General features: G+C 44.3%; 1 protein-coding gene across 4 annotated transcripts in view; it reads right to left on the reverse strand.

The window, feature by feature from the left end:
* Positions 1-4,015: 4,015 nt before the first annotated feature.
* Positions 4,016-20,607, reverse strand: part of LOC142501143 (steroidogenic acute regulatory protein, mitochondrial-like) — a 39,322-nt gene continuing 22,730 nt past the window's right edge. For all 4 annotated transcript variants that reach the window (XM_075610576.1, XM_075610579.1, XM_075610577.1 and 1 more), the window contains 6 exons: positions 18,395-18,517; positions 17,470-17,612; positions 17,166-17,324; positions 15,580-15,764; positions 8,553-8,646; positions 4,016-4,203 (listed from right to left, as the gene is read on the reverse strand). In XM_075610576.1, the coding sequence (XP_075466691.1) occupies positions 4,099-4,203; positions 8,553-8,646; positions 15,580-15,764; positions 17,166-17,324; positions 17,470-17,612; positions 18,395-18,517 (809 nt within the window). In that variant the 3' untranslated portion in view covers positions 4,016-4,098. The remainder of the gene's footprint in view (positions 4,204-8,552; positions 8,647-15,579; positions 15,765-17,165; positions 17,325-17,469; positions 17,613-18,394; positions 18,518-20,607) is intronic.

Raw genomic sequence — 20,607 nt, forward strand, 5'->3', positions numbered from 1 at the left:
GGCTCGTCAGCGGTGTCCGTGACCGCTGGCGAGGCTGAGACGTTCCGGTGAGGAGGTGCTGTGCCTTGCACAGGAGAGGCGGAGAGAGCCGGAGGAGCGCTCTCAGGGATGTGGAGCTGGGGGAGCGGCCTATGTGAAGTGAGCTGCAGAGAGCATGCTCTGTGTGGGTGAGGAGGGGGGGGAGTGGGAGCGCGAGCGCCGGGGAAGGATGAGAGCGCCGGGTGAGGGAGAGCACTGGGTGAGGGGGAGCGCCGTGTGAGGGAGAGCGCCAGGGAAGGGTGAGAGCGCCGGGGAAGGGTGAGAGCACCGGGGAAGGGTGAGAGCGCCGGGTGAGGGAGAGCGCTGGGTGAGGGGGAGCGCCGTGTGAGGGAGAGCGCCAGGGAAGGGTGATAGCGCCGGGGAAGGGTGATAGCACCGGGGAAGGGTGAGAGCGCCGGGTGAGGGAGAGTGCCGGGTGAGTGAGAGCGCCGGGGAAGGGAGCGTTGTGTGAGGGAGGAGAGCGCCGGGTGAGGGAGAGCGCCAGGGAAGGGTGATAGCACCGGGGAAGGGTGATAGCACCGGGGAAGGGTGAGAGCGCCGGGTGAGGGAGAGTGCCGGGTGAGTGAGAGCGCCGGGGAAGGGAGCGTTGTGTGAGGGAGGAGAGCGCCGGGTGAGGGAGAGTGCCGGGTGAGGCAGCGGTGTGTGTGGGAGGAGAGCACCGGGTGTGGGAGGAGAGCGCCGGGTGAGGGAGGAGAGCGCCGGGGAAGGTTGAGAGCTGGGGAGAGGGAGTGGCCTATGGGAGGTGAGAGCCAGGGGGAGGTGAGAGCCAGGGGGGAGATCTGGGGAAGGGTGAGAGCCGTGGAGAGGGTGAGAAGCGTGGGGAGGGTGAGAGGCGTGGGGAGGGTGAGAGGCCGTGGGAAGGGTGAGATGCGTGGGGAGGTGAGAGCCATGGGGAGGGTGAGAGCTGGGGAAGGGTGAGAGCCGTAGGAGGGTGAGAGCCGGGGGGATGTGAGAGCCAAGGAAGGGAGCGGCCTGTGGGAGGAGAGAGCAGGAGAGAGCATGCTCTGGGGGGCCAATGAGAGCCGTGGGGGGGCAGGACACAGGGAGGGGCAGACACACCGGCCAATGAGAGCCGTGGGAGGGTGGGCGGACCGACTGACCAAGCAAATGGTCTCCAGACACTCACAAACAAGATTTTCGATTATATAGATATAGATATCAAATGGAAATATTACTGTATGGTCATTTGCATGTCTTAGATAGGTCTGCAACCCCGCCTTTCACCTTATCACCCACGTGTGCTTGGTGATAATAGTGAAAGGCAGGGTTGCAGACCTGTTTAAGACATGCAAATGAGCATACAGTAATATTTCCATTTGCTACAGTTTATGCTTTACTGTGGTGGGTTTTTGTCACTTTTTTTACCCACTGTAACTTAACTAAGTATATATATATATATATATATATATATATATATATATATATATATATATATATATATATATATATATATATATAAAACAAATAATGTACGTATTACCTGCGCCTCTCCCTCTGTGAAGTATGCAGCTGGTACTCACAGTTTACCTTTATAATAAGGGAACTTTGTTACTGGCTTAGGCCAGCTTTTAACTGCACTTAAATAACAAAAAGAATATACTTTATTTATTTAACCCTTTCAGGGCACTTTCCCATACTTCACAAACATTATTCTGTAGGACACTATGAAATTACATATGTTCAGTGTAGGTGGGAGATAAGACGACTATGATGCGTGTGGTGCAATACCTGTGGCTTACAGGAGGTCTGAGCCTCAGCTGCAGGGAGCCTGGGGTGTGTGTAATGAATATACTAACAGCGCCTCCACTTGGGAAGGATCCTCACACTGTGGGATAGCCCCTCCCAAGACAATACAGTCAGTAATTGCACACAAGGGTATATATAACAGTATTTATGGAACAGAAACTTATAATAACAAATATACAACATAACATCACAACACAGAATAAGAGCACCTAACCCAAACCCATAGTGTGTGTCCCAACAGTTCTTTGGGTGCTTAGCACCAATACCTTGATGTCCCTTTCCCCAGTGTCCAGCCCACCCAAAAGTGTAAGGAGTAGCGCTCTCCAGTTAACTGTTGGTGCACTTGTTGAGATAGGTACCTGCCGGGTGCGTCCACAACCGGGCGCGCTGTGTCCTGCGACGGGGTACTCGGACCCAACCGTAGTTGATGGCTCCGGTACATCCGTCCTCGCAGGGGAAAGTCTCCATGTGAGGTGTCCACCTCAAGATAGTTTCTTCAGGAGATGATAAGGTCCAAGATCACCAAGGTCCAAGATGACACTGCGTCCTGGCTGTGTCCTTATCCTATGGCCGGTCCCTGCATCAACCCCAAGCTGAGGTGAGTTGGGGACTAGCTGGGGTCTAATGGAGAAGCTCTGGTCCAGTGCAGGAGTCTCAGACCCCTTCACATACAATCAACCCTTTCCTGGTCTTCTCTCTCACTCAATCTGAGCTTACTAATTTACTAACTCTTAGTTCACTAACTTCTAAGTTACTAACTTACTAAATCCTAAATCCTAATTTACTAATTTCTAAGCCAGTAATTTACTAACTCCTGTCTCTTCCCAACTCCTTGAATATCCTCCCCTCAACTGCCTTAACTGTCCTTCTCAACTGCCTTAACTGTCCTTCTCAACTGCCAGCGCAAACTCCCTATCTCCCAGTGCAACTGCCCTATTGGCTAAGCCGCGCTGCGTCACTACTGCCCTAGTGGCTCATGGGACTTGTAGTACCTGCACGGAGCCTTCCCTGTAATAGCCGCCGCACCTGCACTTCTACGCATGCACGAAGCCTTCTCCTAATGGCCGCCGCAACTAAAGCTCATTGCGCATGCGTGAGCCGTCGGCATATGCTCACGCATATTCAAGATGGCGGCACCCCGAGCACCCGCTCCCGTCGCCCCCCGAACTCCTCCCAGCCCCATTGGAGGTGCATGCACACCCCCACCAGCACCCGTGCCACTCGGCATCTTCCTTGGGAGCGGAGATGAGTGGAGGTGAGGGGGACTAAGGGAAACCTAAGGGAAACCTAATCCACATTTATATCATCTATATAAATTAAGCTGCAGTTCAGTCAATATCCTGCAGGTGTGGTTTTTTTTTAATAAATCAGTTCTGTTTTAAAAAAAAAAAAAACAACTTTGAAAGACCAATTTTCTTGTATTCTATTTTAACAAGCATGCTTGTTCCTATAGCAACGATTTACATTCCCCATATTTAAAGATGTCACCAAACTTTACCGATCAATAGACGGAGAACGAATTGATCGGCAGCTATGTAGTTTTATAGGTAAGTAGAGATTGCCCACATGAAACTAAAACAAAAACCACGGGAACCTGAACTGCAGCTTTAATGACAACATTCAGTACAATTTTACATGACCTCTTCATAAAAACAAATACATTTAGAATAATTACATCCATACATATATACACATTAAATTACAAATATGTACAATTCAGAGATAAAATACAGGCATACCCCACATTAACGTACGCAATGGGACCGGAGCATGTATGTAAAGCAAAAATGTACTTAAAGTGAGGCACTACCTTTTTTCCAATTAACGATGCATCTATTGTACTGCAATTATCATAAACGTGCATAACTGATGTAAATAACGCATTTGTAACAGGCTCTATAGTCTCCCCGCTTGAGCACAGCTTCGGTACAGGTAGGGAGCCGGTATTGCTGTTCAGGACATGCTGACAGGTGCATGCGCGAGCTGCTGTTTGCCTATTGGGCGATATGCCCTTACTCGCGAGTGTTCTTTAAGTGAGTGTCCTTAAAACGGGGTATGCCTGTAATGCAACACAGAGCCCAAAGTGCATCATAACAACTGATATTATAGAACAGGTGCTGCCTTGCTCATGCTCTCATATTATTGAACCTCCAATCTGTGTCACTATGTGGGTCTGCACTATTAAGGGAAAGATATAACACGATATCAATAAGAATTAGGAACCATCAAGCACCATCTTTTTGGATTTATTAATGAATCATGTGTAACGTATTGAAGGTAATGACAGAAAAGCGTTCATCCAAGAGCTGCACATTAGATCCTCTCTGCTAAGACTGAGAGGTGCTTGCGAAGGTGTCGGATAAAGTCAGCTTGAGACTGTGACAAAGCACGATTGCTTACATATGTGGGTATCCAGCCCTGTTGTAAAGACATTTAAAATAGTTATGATTAATAAAGAACATTGATGTGTTACATCACAAGGCTCATGAGCATCATTCCCTGGACTATCATTACAGTGCTCGATTGGTTTTGTGGATGAACCGTTGAGACCTGACAAGTCTATTCTTTATAAATCTGTATAACTAGTGACATCTTGAAAGCTCACGCACAGTCTCTATTGATCAAGAACTCTTCTGATCGTCTTTAAAAAGTATCATTGTCCACAAAAGAATCTAGCTTTGTTTAGGACAGAACGGTTTCTTGCACCCCTATTCTGTCCATCAACATAAACCATTCCTCAATGATTCAAAGGGGTTTAAGCCAAACACTATCTTTTCCACAATTATGCACCTTTGAAAATCCTTCACATTTCTGCATGAACAAAAGATATTATATATTGCTCCATGTGTTTGCAGTTCACTATTTAACACACCGAAAAAAAGTGACAGAGGTCACTACAGTCCCCTATTGGTTGCACTCAAGTCAGAAACAAATTACATAACTAAAAGATATAAATATCCTCAGTATGGACTAAGAGTCCCAGATGGAATGAAATAAATACTAGGGGATACAATATCCACTGAAAGACTAATGTCTGAAAGAAAATGAACATAATCCATAAAAGGACCATATATGTCCACAGAGAATGTCTAATGGCCTAAAGTATAACAATGACGTCCACTATTAAAATCCAAAAAAACTAAAAAAAATTTTAATAAACGCCGAAAAGCAAGTGACATAAAAATAAAACAAACTGTGATGTTAAAATACCCCTGTTTGGGAGCGGGTGAGAGGGGGGTAGCAACCAATATGGTAAGGAATACAAAATCAATTATAGTTGTAGTAAGTATATATCATAGTATCCCTAATGTTGCTACCAAAGCTATAAAGCTCTGTGGGTAGGTCAAGGTAAGCACTTAAACAATAAGTAGCCTAAATGGGTAAGTATGCAGTCATCAAAATCGTCAGGTTGCAATAATATATATATATATATATATATATATATATATTCATGTAGAGGTATCAGTACCGTGTTAGCCGAGCTTTAATAATCAAAAAATAAATAGATGATACCGTTCTGTGGCTAACGAAATGCTTTTATTTGTGCGAGCTTTCGAGATACACTGATCTCTTTTTCCGGCGATGTTACAATGAATGAAGCAAGCAAAAGGTATACTTAACAACAGTGTCTATTGGAATGTTATCTGTGCTGGTCCTTCCCCCGGTGTGGATGTGTTTTATGGCTAGAGGTGTCAAAAGGTTCCTGAAAGCAAGTGATGTAAGAGTATGTGTGTGTATCAGTGTGAATAAAAATTAATGGAGAGCCCACAGTATATACAGTGCTTTACAAAAGGTGTGTGTGGAGTGGGAGTGGATATAAATGGTGTGGGTGGGTGTGGAAATGTGAGAGACTAAAAGTGTGTGTGGATACATTGTGGTCCCTATTGATGTATAGGGATGGAAAAACAAGGAGTATTAGTATGTGTAAGAGACAGCTGTGTGTGCATACATATAGCACAGTATGTACAGACATGGCCTTTAGCGCTCATGGGAAGAGAGTTCACTTGTGTCAGTAATGACTCATAAAATTTTGATCTCTGTTTAGGCCACTGCTACAGTAAGTGTCCCGAACAGTTGCATAAATTTGTATTCATGCAACCGTCTCTCTTTCGGTGTTTTAAGATTACCTTTGAGTATGGCAACCCTCAGATTGTTCATCTTATGGCCAGAGTCAGAGAAATGTTCGCCAGCAGGACTGTCTCTTGTTCCGCGTGTGATGCTGTGGCAATGCAGGTTCATTCTCTTGTTTAGCCCCTACCCTGTCTCACCTATGTAGTAGCAGCCCCCTGGGCATTTCATGCACATGATGAGGTACACGACATTGCTGGAGGAACAGGTGAACCTTCCTCTGATTTTGTATTCCCGATTCCTGTGTGGTATTTATATTGTGTCCGCTGTGTAGAGCATTGCGCAGGTTTTGCATCTTGGGTCCTGGCATGGTTTTGTCCCGCATTCAGTTGTTCTGCTGAATACTTTACTCCTCACCATAATATTTTTGCGATTATGGGGTTGTCTGTATGATAACAAGGGTGCTTCAGGGAAGACCTGTTGCAGTCTTGTATCTTCCTGAAGGATGGGTTGTAGTTTCCTGGCGATCTTGCGTAGGGTTCCTAGGTGTGGGTTATATGTGACCACCAAAGGTACCCTGTCGCTTGTCTCCTTCTGTTTGTATTCAAGGAGATCACTTCTTGGTATTCCGGTGGCGTTGTGAATTTGCTGGTCTACAATTCTGTGGTTATATCCACGGTTTATAAAGTCTGATCTCAAGGCTTTAATCCGCTGGTCTCTGTCTGCTGTGTCGGAGCATATCCGGTTGTATCGTATGGCTTGACTGTAGATGGTTGCATGTTTGGTGTGTGTCGGGTGGAAGCTGTTGTCCCTCAAATAGCTGGCTCTGTCTGTAGGTTTGCGGTATACAGAAGTCTGTAGTTGGTTGTTCTTTATAGTAATGGTGGTGTCTAGGAAATGTACTTCATCCGGGGAATGGGTGAGTTTGAGGTTGATGGTCGGGTGGAACGTATTGAAGTTGTCATAGAACTGTAGGAGGTCCTGTTCGCTAGAGGTCCAAATCAGGAGGATGTCATCGATGTAGCGAAGGTATGTAAGGGGTTTCAAGTGACAGATGGAAAGAAAGTCACTTTCCAGTTTTGCGCAGAACAGATTGGTATACTGTGGCGCCATCCGAGTACCCATAGCGGTCCCGGTTGTCCAGCCTGCAGATACTTTCTGGGACTGCAGGAGCCACTCACAGAGACAGTGACTAAATGCATCAAATTTATTCTGACCCATAACTACTTCACATTTGGAAATGACACATACCTCCAGACAAGGTGAAAGTTCTTCCACGGCAAAGGCATTTTTATATATGTTGTGCCCCCCCCCGCCCACGGCCATCTAACCTGCTCTCCAGCACAGGCTCCTCTGTGATGTCACGACGTCACGGTGACGCATCACCATTTGACGACGTGTTGTGATAGCGACGCGTCGTCGCTATCAGACGATGCAGGCAGAGAAGCCAGATAGAAGGTAAAAGGCAGTTACAGGGGCCCACACTCTCCCCTGGCAATCCATTTAAATATTGTGGGGAAGAGCGCGGGGCTTCTAAGCACGGGGTTCGATTCGGCGACCACCATAGAATGTTGTTTATGTATTCCCTGCCGCTAATATAAACAGATGAATTCAGTTTGGTTAGACTCAGTAATAGTCCATTTTCTGTAAAAACATTTGACATACTATTAAACAATTCAATGCTTTAGTCCAGGGGTGCGCGCAAAATTTTCAATGGTGGTCGCCGAATCGAACCCCGTGCTTAGAAGCCACGCGCTCTTCTCCAAAATATTTAAACGGATTGCCAGGGGAGAGTGCGGGCCCCTGTAACTGCCTTTTACCTTCTATCCGGCTTCTCCGCCTGCATCGTCTGATAGTGGTGACGCGTCACCATGACGTCGTGACATCACAGAGGAGCATGTGCTGGAGAGCAGGTTAGATGGTGGGGGGGGGAGGTGCACAACATATAAAGTTTGCACACCCCTGCTTTAGTGGGCAGGAGAGAATTGCAGCCTCTACAGCTGTGGGCTCAACTCCAATCCTCAGGTCCCCCCATAACACGTCAGGTTTTCAGGATATCCCAGCTTCAGCACAGGTGACTCAATCAGTCCCTCTTTCAGCTCAGGTGGTTCAATCCGAGGCTCAGTCTTTGACTGAGCCACTGATTGCCCCCACCTGCGCTGAAGCTGGGATATCCTGAAAACCAGACCTGTTAGGGGGGGTATCCCAGGATATCCAAGCTTCAGCACAGGTGGCTCAATCTTCGACTGAGCCACCTGGCTGAAGCTTGGGTATTCTGGGATACCCCCCTAACAGGTCTGGTTTTCAGGATATCCCAGCTTCAGCGCAGGTGGGGTCAATCAGTGGCTATGGGATATCCTGACAACCTGACCTATTGGGGGCAGTCTTGAGAACTGGAGTTGAGCACCACGGTTCTACAGTACTGAACACTGAGGAAATGAATGGAAACTGATAGGGAGTAGAAAGCAAATGTGGGGCTATAAGACTTAACCCTTTTCAGGTTCACTCATACTTTTTTTTTTGCCAAGGTTTATTGTTTTTTTTTTGGTTCATTAGTTGTTGCCTACTGATATTTTGCCCTTTAATGTTGCATTGCTCAGTCATTAATTACTTGGTCTCTCCACTTTTATCACAAACATCAAAGCAGTTTTGTTATAGAGATCCAGAAGCAAATGATCATTTGCACAGTGTAAACTCGCCTTCAGGTCTAAACTCAGGAGCCAAGTCAAGTGTGTTTTTTTACTGTCACCATCCAGGGGCCGCAGAACGATACAGGTGAGTCCAGCTTCTGCCCTGTTGAGAGAAACCAGCACATTTTCATTGACTGTCTTCTTCTAGGAATGGCTGCAGCCTCGGTTTACAAAGTTTGTTGTTTTTCTGTATTATTTTTTTTTAAAGTTAGCCATCCCCTCATTTACCTTTCTACCGGTGAATTGGGCAGAAAGAGCAGTTTGCACTATTACAATAAAAAATAAAGCAAACTTCTAGAATAATATGTTCGTTAATGTTTCATTATTTTTGACTATGTATTCACTGGATAGATAGCACTTCCTCTATTAAATCTCATATATTTAGTGGCTGGGACTTGGTGGGTTGGTTGTGTTAGGAGCAATGTATGTTATGTGACAGAAACCAGGGGATGGTAATAAATTCCGTATATAGGGCTCCCAGGATACTGGACAGTTTCTATCCTGTTTGGCCTGGGAGTGCAGCCTTATAATACATACACTCCATCCCACAGTTTGGCAAGCGCTGGAACTGAGGGATGAGAGATCCAGACCAGAGTTTGTCTGCTGCCTGATTTCTGTCACCTGTCATGCTAATTAGGAATCAGGTATGAAAGACTGATTTCCTGTTTGCTCTGGGCTCCCCACAAGAGCCAGGAGGCTGGAAGGCTGCTGAACTACAGAGGGGAGAAGCCTCTTCCCCAAACAGGTTCAATCTTTCTGTTCATTTGTGTAAGACTGCAAAAGTACCGTGTTTTGATGTTGGAAGTGGAAAAGCCACTTCCAACCCTGAGTCAGGGATATCTAAGTTAAGTTATCGCTCAGGTGAGCAGCTTTTGTTTTGATCTGTTTTCTGTTGTATGCACTGTGGCAGTCTCAGTGCCTGGGACTGAATAAACCAGGCATAGCCTGTTTAAAGGAACAGTACGTGACGCCTCATCATTTAACCTACCCTAAAAGACCGTGTTCTAAACAGTCCCGGACAAACGACGGAGCCCCGGAGTAAGCCGTTTGTCACATATGGTGGAGAATGCAGGCAGAGCACTAGGGGGTCTGCGGGTTGAAGAACTTTGAAAAAAAAAAAAAAAAAAAAAAAAAAAAAAAAAAGTTTTTTTCATCCTCTGCAAACAAGATGGAAGACGTGGTGGGTGCGCTGGTACGCAATGTCGCTGCCCAGAAAGACGCGAATGAAACCCAGAAACAGCTGTTAATAGCCCAGCAAGAAACTAATGCAAACCAGCAGCAGACGAATGCAGCCCATCAACAGCTGCTAATAGCCCAGCAAGAGATTAATGCCAACCAGCAACAGGCGAATGCCAACCAGCAACAGGCGAATGCAAACCAGCAACAGACGAATGAAGCCCTGCAAAACGCGAATGCAAACCAGCAAGAGACAAACCGCTTGCTGAGAGAGGAGCAACAGCGGTTCGCTCAGGGCTTACAGCAGGAACTCGAGATCCTGAGGGGGACTATCAGTAACCTTCCACTGGCAGCGGCAGCCCCAGTACCGAAAATTACCAGGGCAAGCCACTACCTTCAGAAGATGGGACCCTCGGATGATGTGGAAGCCTATCTTCTCACGTTTGAACGCACGGCACAGAGAGAGGGATGGCCAGAAGCTGAGTGGGCTGGTCTAATCGCACCCTTCCTAAGCGGCGAACCCCAGAAGGCTTACTTTGATCTAGAGCCAGCCGAAGCTAACGTCTATGCAAAATTGAAGTTCGAGATCCTCGCCCGCCTCGGCGTAACCACGGCTGTTCGCGCCCAAAGGTTTCACGCATGGTCCTTCACGATGGATAAAGCCACCCGAAGCCAGATGTATGACCTCATCCACCTCGCCCGGAAGTGGCTACAACCCGAGATCAACTCAGCCAGCCACATCGTGGAACGGTTGGTCATGGACCAGTTCTTGAGGAAACTTCCCTCTGCCTTACGCCGTTGGGTCAGTCGGAGTGACCCCCACAATGCGGATGAGCTTGTGGCCCTCGTAGAAAGGTACAATGCAGCAGAAGAGCACCCGCAACCCACAGTCGTGGAGCAACCCCACTACTCGAGGTTCCAGGACTCTTCCAGAGACGGTAAAAGGGTACCGGGGTTAAGGGGCGCTGAAGAGCGGCGACCACCTTCACGCAGCACCAGCAACAGTGGTTCGCACACTAAGGGCAATAGCCAACATGGGGAGCCGGGAAAAGGCTCTAAGTGGGACACAGACTATGTACCTAAATGTGTAAATTGTCATGAGAGGGGCCACACAGCAAAAATCTGCCCACTAAATGATGAGCCCATGCAATGCAACAGCGTGGAACCTTATTCGCTGTTGTCCCAATGTATGGGCCCTAGCCCAGAGGACCCCTTGAATAACCATCTGTGGGCATTTGTAAAGGTTAATGGTAAGAGGGTTCGGGCACTTCTTGACTCTGGGAGCATGGTCACACTAGTGTCCGAATACCTCTTGCCCATTAAGAAGAAACAGGGAAACAGTTCACAAAGAGTGGCAATTTGTTGTATACATGGGGATAATCATGAATATTCCACTGTTGATGTTTTTTTTGAAACAGAGTTTGGTTCTTTAGATTTCAAGGTGGGTATTGTACCCAAACTGGCACATGATGTGTTAATAGGGACCGACTTTCCCCATTTTCTAAAAATGTGGTCCCCCGCTCAGAATAGCGCCCAGAGTTCAATAGCGGACCATAATGAAGTATTAGAAGAAACAAATCCTTTCCCTTTTTCAGAAATGGAGGTTGACGAGGGCCCAAATAAGAAGGGGGAAAAGGAGGAGTGCTGTAAAATTCCCTTCCCCATCACTACTTTGGTAGGGAATACCCCAAATCAAGATGTTGAGCAGACACTTACCACCCCAGAACCGGATAAGACCCTCGCTGACATAGAGGTCAGTCCTGGGAGTTTTAAGAAGGCCCAGTGGGAGGACCCCACATTAGCGGTAGCAAGGGGAAATATACGGGACCAGAATAGTACTCCTGGCCAACCAGATAGGTCACTTGCTTACCCCTACTTCGAGGTAGAGAACGACCTAGTATATCGGGTTGATAAAAGGAAATCAGTTACAACTAAACAATTGTTGGTACCACGGACATTCCGTAACGTAGTATTACACCTCGCACATAGTCATCCATTGGGGGGACACCTAGGGGTGGAAAAGACAAAAGAAAAGGTTCTCCGAAGCTTCTATTGGCCTGGGGTTCTGGCAGAAATTACGAATTATTGTTCCTCATGCCCAGAATGTCAGATCACCGCCCCGTTCAAGGCGTACCGTAGCCCATTGGTACCCCTTCCCATAATAGAGGTACCATTTGACCGGATTGCTATGGATCTAGTAGGACCCCTAATAAAGTCTGCTAGGGGACATCAGCATATATTGGTAATATTAGATTATGCCACCCGATATCCGGAGGCAGTTCCCCTACGTAGCACCTCAGCTAAAAACATAGCAAAAGAGTTAGTAGTTCTGTTTTCCCGGGTCGGGGTTCCTAAAGAGATTCTATCTGACCAGGGAACACCATTTATGTCCCAAGTAACGAAAGAGCTATGTAAACTCCTAAAAATCAAGCATCTCAGAACCTCAGTCTATCATCCACAAACAGATGGTTTAGTGGAAAGGTTCAATAAAACCTTAAAGAGCATGTTACGGCGGGCGGTTGATAAAGATGGGAAAAACTGGGATTGTTTGTTACCGTACCTGTTATTTGCCATTAGGGAAGTTCCCCAATCATCCACTGGCTTCTCCCCGTTTGAACTATTGTATGGCCGACACCCAAGGGGCTTACTGGATATAGCCAAAGAGACTTGGGAACACGAGGTTACCCCTTACAGAAGTGTAATAGAGCATGTTGCCCAGATGCAGGACCGCATTGCTGCAGTCCTACCCATAGTGAGGGAACACATGGAGAAAGCTCAAGAAGCACAGAGGAATACATATAATAAGGGTGCTAGGGTCAGAATTTTTTCTCCAGGTGATAGGGTACTAGTTCTGGTTCCCACCGTGGAGAGTAAATTCCTTGCTAAATGGCATGGGCCATATGAGGTCTTGGAAAGAGTGGGAGAAGTAAATTATAAGGTAAGACAGCCAGGTAGGAGGAAACCTGAGCAAATTTACCATATAAACCTACTCAAGCCCTGGAAAGATAGAGAAGTCTTGTTAACCCTAGTACCCCCAGGTCCGTCAGAGAATCAAGAAACTGACCCAGAGGTTAGCATAGCTGAAACCCTGTCTGTTCATCAGAAACGAGAGGTTCAGAATTTAGTGAAAAGAAACAAAGAAATCTTCTCTATACGGCCAGGTAGAACTAGCGTAATTGAACATGACCTAGTCTCTGAACCGGGGGTCCGAGTTAACCTTAAACCGTACCGAATCCCAGAGGCCAAAAGAAAGGCTATAAGTTTAGAGGTTAAAAAAATGCTAAAACTAGGTGTAATTGAGGAATCCCAAAGTGGGTGGAACAGCCCTATAGTCTTAGTCCCAAAGCCAGATGGTACAACAAGGTTTTGTAATGACTACCGGAAACTAAACGCGGTGTCAAAATTTGATACTTATCCTATGCCCAGGGTAGATGAACTTGTAGAGAGACTGGGCAAAGCCCGATATCTCACAACCCTAGACCTAACAAAAGGGTACTGGCAGGTTCCCCTCACAGAAAGGGCAAAAGAAAAGACAGCCTTCTCAACCCCAGACGGCCTCTTTCAGTATAAGGTGTTGCCTTTTGGCTTACATGGAGCTCCCGCCACATTCCAAAGAATGATGGATAAAATTTTAAAACCACATGTTCGGTATGCTGCCGCCTACCTGGATGATGTGGTAATCCATAGTGAAGATTGGCAATCCCACCTTCCAAAGGTCCAAGCTGTGCTTGACGCAGTCCGGTCTGCTGGACTAACTGCTAACCCCGCTAAATGCACTATTGGTCTGGAGGAGGCCAAGTATCTGGGATATTCTATTGGCAGAGGTTTACTCAAACCCCAAACACTCAAAGTGGAGGCGATACAAAATTTGCCAAGGCCAGTTACAAAAAAACAAGTAAGGACCTTTTTGGGGTTAATTGGGTACTATAGAAGGTTTATTCCCAATTTTGCAACTAAGGCAACCCCACTAACTGACCTCACAAAAGCAAGAGGACCGCTAATGGTAAAGTGGTCCCCCGAAACCGAACAGGCCTTTAGAAGCCTGAAAGAAGCTCTCTGTGCCCAACCAGTGTTGGTCACACCTGACTTCTCCAAAGAGTTCGTAGTCCAAACCGACGCATCTGAGGTAGGGCTGGGGGCGGTACTCTCCCAGGAGTCTCAAGGTGAGGAGCACCCCATCCTTTATTTAAGTAGGAAACTAAATCCCCAGGAGAAAAATTACTCCATAGTAGAGAAAGAGTGTCTCGCAATAAAGTGGGCTGTAGAGACGCTCAAATACTACCTGTTGGGGAGAAAATTCCGGTTGGTCACAGATCATGCACCCCTTACCTGGATGTGTCAAAACAGGGAAAAGAATGCTAGAGTGACCAGGTGGTTCCTAAGCCTACAACCCTTTAAATTTTCTGTGGAACACAGGTCAGGGCACAAACATGGCAATGCTGACGGGTTGTCAAGGATGCCCTCCCTAATATCCATGGTCGCTCATCCCTCGAGGTCTGAGCTGGGGGGGAGGATATGTGACAGAAACCAGGGGATGGTAATAAATTCCGTATATAGGGCTCCCAGGATACTGGACAGTTTCTATCCTGTTTGGCCTGGGAGTGCAGCCTTATAATACATACACTCCATCCCACAGTTTGGCAAGCGCTGGAACTGAGGGATGAGAGATCCAGACCAGAGTTTGTCTGCTGCCTGATTTCTGTCACCTGTCATGCTAATTAGGAATCAGGTATGAAAGACTGATTTCCTGTTTGCTCTGGGCTCCCCACAAGAGCCAGGAGGCTGGAAGGCTGCTGAACTACAGAGGGGAGAAGCCTCTTCCCCAAACAGGTTCAATCTTTCTGTTCATTTGTGTAAGACTGCAAAAGTACCGTGTTTTGATGTTGGAAGTGGAAAAGCCACTTCCAACCCTGGGTCAGGGATATCTAAGTTAAGTTATCGCTCAGGTGAGCAGCTTTTGTTTTGATCTGTTTTCTGTTGTATGCACTGTGGCAGTCTCAGTGCCTGGGACTGAATAAACCAGGCATAGCCTGTTTAAAGGAACAGTACGTGACGCCTCATCATTTAACCTACCCTAAAAGACCGTGTTCTAAACAGTCCCGGACAAACGACGGAGCCCCGGAGTAAGCCGTTTGTCACAGTTATTATATATTATAATACATGAAACAACTTTTTTGCTTTTTGTTACTTTCCTAATTTTCTGTCATCTCACACTAGTTTTGCCCTGGAAAGCACACACTAATTTAAATTCTTACTTTAATTTAGATTTTTGTGTTTCTCTACATCAGGCATAATGATATGAAATATCAGTGTGCCTTTTCTCCTGTAATATAGAAATACATTTATGTTTTTTTTTAAATAATGCTTTTCAACCACACAGCTGATATAATATGTTTCTCTAGAAATAGGCGAATTTTGGGGGCGAATTTTGATCCGCCAAAAATCCTTTTTTTTGCGGATCTATCTCAAAAATGGCAATTCGCCTTTTGCGGACACTTTTTTTTTTTTTAACATCGACAATCCATCCGCAGATTCTGCAATGCGCTGATAGATTTTAAGAATCCAAACCGCAGATTCAGCAATTGGATTGGATTCTTAAAATCCGCCAGCAGATTATACTCAATGGCAGTTTTGGATTAACCCACCCAGATTGAAAGGGGCACAATCAGTCACTAGATTTTACACCGTGGAACGTATGTTGAAAATCGGGAAACAGATTTGGACTGGTTTGCCCATCTCTACTCTTAACATTTGAACATTTTATATTTTCGGAGCCTGTGCTTGTTTTGTAATGCCCTATTGTGATTATGAAACAGCTACTAATAATTAGACATGTTCTTAAATCCAATATGTGATGTACCGTATCATTCCTTCTTGTGGGGGCATTAGGTCTGTGAGTGTTGAAGTTCCAACGAGATAGAAAGACGACCCCTTCCTAGAGCAATGTCGCACACTGATAAAGTCTCTTTTATCGATCATATTTCCTGGGATCTCTGCCGTTACTTCTCTCGTCAAAAGAGTGTTCCTTCCAATTCTTTGGAGGACCTGCAAAAGAAAGGAATAACCATAACATATATTATACCTAACTGTCCATCTGTAAATACAATGTGTAGCGATGTGCTGTCATTATAACTCTGTGCCCAGGGCATGCTTGAAAACGACAGGTAACTCTCAATGTATTATTTCCTGGGAAAACATTTTATAAATAAAAAGAATATATAGTTACTGTCAAAAAGTTCTGTTGTACATTGTTTACTGTAATGTTCCAAATGTCTGTGAGTAGGAGTCCCAGACCGAAATAATGGCAATGTTACAGTGTGAGACTTGTAGAAAAAAACCATGAGGTTACAAAAGCCCTGTTCAGTATAATTTCACCTATGAAGAACTCAAATGTTGGTCAGCTAAAAGGTAACACAACCCACAGATGTCGTAACACTTAATGTCCCCAGCGCCACAGACGAATTAACAAAAGTCAGCGTTGCAGACACTTTCTGCTGTGATTGCGCTGTGGGGTGATCATGCTTATGAATGTGACAGCGTTAATCGATTGGTGCCACGACCACCGTAGTCCCTTGACCGCGGTACCCTAGACGTTAAGTCTTGCTACATCTGTACAATGAATCTGCTCTTTCCAGAACCAATAAGGCTACTAGAAATTTGAATTAGAAGATGTTACAAAGCGAGACCCACTGGAAGTCTATGAGACTGTTACTGATAAAGAATAAATCAGACTGACTATTTTTAATTGACACTGATTAATGAGTAAAACATAGCAAGCCTGTAAGTGTTGGACAAACACTTTGTATTACACACAATTGTACTACTTTACCTAAAACATCCATGCCCACTGATAGTTTGGTAAATATCCCCATCTCTGCTAGAGAGGATTTGCAATCCACTGCTCACTCATCTGGAAATAAAGGGGATTAGAGATGGGCACATTTTTGGGGATGATTTGGATCCGCAGCGGATCAGCCAGTTACGTTGGTCCACAGATTTCAGTGGATCAATCTCAAAAACGGTGATTTGCGTTTTGCGGATTTTTTATTATTATTATTACCAATACACTCCGCGGATTCTGCCACCCGTGGACGGATTTGTAGAATCCACCAACAGATTGCTGAATCCACGGATTGGATTCTACGAGTCCATCCACGGATTATATCCAATGGCGGATTTTGATGATTAAAACCGACCAAATTCGTTTGCAGATTTTACACCATGATACACATTTGGGGGGAGGGGGGAGAATGTGCAAAAATCCGGGAAATGGATTTGGGCGGATTTGCCCATCTCTAAAGGGGATAGCATAAATTAACCTTAACACTCCATGTGCAACTATCGTGTGCTGCAGACCACTTAACAGTCCACTGCCGGAGGTGCAACGTTCTGCATTCACATCCTCCACCAGTGGTGATAAAGCAAAGGCCTTATTAACTTTTTTACCTGCACTTTGCTGACGCTAGGATTCCACGTATCCATCTGCTCGAGTTTTTCAAACAGGTGAGTGTAGATCTGATCGGACGGTGAGTCTATAACAGCCTCGGCACGAAATACTTTGCCTATCCTTGGGAATTCTTTGCTCAAAATCCAATCTCCATTTTCCTATGGAGAAGCAATAATTAGTGTCGTCGAACATAGTAGCCAGTGCCGTGGTGCATAAATACACTACACAGCTGGTCCTTTTTGCTAAATTGCCCTTCTGTGAAGGGTTTAATCCAACATGGAAGTGACTAAGAAGCACACTCACCTGGTGTATTTCATCTTGCCAGCCTTCCTGTTGCTGAAGCATTACCACGGCTTTGTGGAGCGTGTCCTCCGCTTGGTTCAGATAGCACAGCTCTCTGCTGGAAAGCGTTGGGGTCTCAGCAAGGGAGAGATCTTTATTAACACCTGGATGAACCATCCAAGACAACATGGTGAGTTCCATTCTGAAACCGAGCCGTCTTCACAACTGTTTGCATTGGTTTTTATTTCCTACTTTATAAAACTTCCACATTTCACTGAAATTATTGCTGGAAAAGCAACAATCTGATGAGACAGCGAGGGAGGGTAAAATAATATTTGAGAGAGTTTTCTAATGTGTATTATTTGGTACAACTAACTGAAAAATAGAAGTATTATTTAATAATATCTGGAATGAGGACAGGACGAACAAAGAGGACAGGACGAACAAAACACGATTTGACGGGTGGTCAATTTCAGTCCTCAAGGGCCACCAACCGACAGGTGATTCAATCAGTAGCTGAGTCTTCAACTCTGCTTCGGCTTCAGTCTTTGACTGAGACAATGATTGAGCCAGCTGTGCTGAAGCAGGGATATCCTGAAAATTTGACCTGTTGGTGGCACTTGAGGTCTGGAGTTGACAACCCGTTCTACATCATCATTGAGGGCCAAAGTCACAGAACAGTGCTAAACCACACAACACATTCCAGCGCCTCAACTTAAGATGCCTTATTCTATTAAATGGGCCACAATGTGTCTTCCAATGCAGCAAGAGGTCTTACAGCATAGCCTAGCTTAATGAATAAATTACCTTAGTCTTTGAACACCTTGTGAAACAGAGCACATTTGAGGGACACATTTAAAATAACTTATTGAATCTGTGCCGTATATCGTGATTTATATAACTTACAGCTATTTGGACAAAACAGAATCCACATACCGTTGCTTACCTAAGCTCTTGTAGGTGCTTCTATGTACAGAATGTGGAAAGTTAGGGAAGTAGCGGTGAGTCTTATTCAAAATAAAACTAGTCACTTCTTTTCCGAAAGCGTCCACTACAGTCCTTTGTAGACCTAAAATAAAAGAAGCATGTGATGTCCAAATTGTGTTTTAAAAAACGACATCTAATTTTTTGATCCTATTATTCCCCCTATTTATTTATTTATAAAAATGTTTTACCAGGAAATAACATATAATCCAGGGCACTACGGAATTTTCAAAAATAATTTATTCGATCAGTAAACACAACGTTTCAACCAACTACGTGGTCTTTCTATTTATTTATAAAATGTTTTACCAGGAAGTAATACATTGAGAGTTACCTGTCGTTATCAAGTATGTCCCGGGCACAGAGTTATGATGACAACTACATGGTTACATTAAGTGAACAGGGTCATACATTATATACCAGACATTGCATGCACAGTTAAAGATAATATATGTTATTGGCGTATATAACAGTTACAGACCAGATTAAAATGTGAGAGGGGCCTGAAATTGCAAGTTATTCTGGCATCAAAAGTATTACCATCGATAACAAATGCAAACTTCTCAACAACCAATAGACCAATTTTTGGTTTTAAACCACTTTCAGCCTCTTCAATACCTGATAAATATATGACATGCCTCTGTGCCTTTAGAACTTAAAGCCAATTATTAAGAGACCATAAATATTCTTTCCCTCCCCTTTTAAGTATTGATCAGGACATACTGTAGTAACTCATTTCAAATGTATATGAATTTCTAGCTTGGTGTGCTGGGAGGATGAATGGTTATCCGACTAATGTGTGCACATTGTGTTAATGTAATATCATCACAATGGAAGCTGTATTGCTCTCATGAAAGTGCATGCTTTTATTATTTCTATGATTCTGTTAGTATATATAGCACAATACATTTTACATTCAAAAGTAGCTTTCCCAAGGTCAGAATGAAATTATGCAAATATTGTCAATACATCTCCCATTTAACAGGCCATTGGGAGATTTATTGACAATATTTGCATCATTTCATTCTGACCTTGGGAAAGCTACATTAGAATTGCCCCTTTTTTCCTTTTCTTATTTGTATATGTAAAGCATGTGACAACGTATAATTCTACTGTTGGTGCTCCTGTTTCAAATCTGTTAAAATCTTGATTGTGTGACTAACATAATAGCTGCTTCAGCCAGTGTAATTCAGCAGCTACAATGTATCCTAATATTACTAAGGTAACATTACAGTTACAGTTTGCAGCTCAAACTGCTGAGAACATTGGCAACAAATTACCACAAATGGGAAAGTGTTGCAAAGATCTTGCACTAAAACCAGCTATAGAAATCAAAGGATGCTTTAAAACGCATTAAAATTGGCATTAAGAGTTACATTTTAGAAAATGTAAATAATGCAGTATTATCTAATACTACAGAACTGATTTATTTTAAAAAAAACACATAAGATTTCACGTTTTGCTGCTTTAACACAAATATTCCTTATCCAATAACAATCGTATCTTTAATGTGTGTGTGGGCACATATACACATACACATACACATACATATATATATATATATATATATATAACCAGTTGTTCCAAATTGTTCCCCATCAGAAAGGCAACCAACTGCAGAATTAATATTTGGAAGTTTCTTTATTATTATTTGTTTTGATTATTGCCCTAGCTCACAATTAGATATCTATTTGACCTAAAAACTCATGCATAACACCACTTTTTCAAGCTCTTGCATGAATAGTTTAAGGGAACTGTTGTGGACTTAAAGTCATTGTCTGTATGAATGGTCTGTCCATGAAGTTGTTACACCAAACTGGAGTATGCAGATATGACTGAAAGAAGTATGAGATGAAAAGTACAATACATTTATAAGGAGGGAGACACAGATTTATGTAAGGCACAATACCTGCTGTGTCTGATCTTAGGGGAACCCCTATATCTCCCTGCTGCTTGGGTCCAAAAATCAGACTATGAACACTCAGGCAGAAATTAATTCATGTACTGTAGTGTCTTTATTACAGTGCTAGGTACAGTGCTGCATTCATTGTTAATACATCCTGCAATGTTCTAGTGAAATATTCCCTGTCGTCATGATTCTAATAAGTGAGTACGGTAAATGTCCCCCACATATAGAAAAACTAAAATATATAATCCTGATATTTTGTAAGCAAC

This window comes from Ascaphus truei, chromosome 8, assembly GCF_040206685.1.
Source record: "Ascaphus truei isolate aAscTru1 chromosome 8, aAscTru1.hap1, whole genome shotgun sequence".
NCBI lineage: Eukaryota > Metazoa > Chordata > Amphibia > Anura > Ascaphidae > Ascaphus > Ascaphus truei.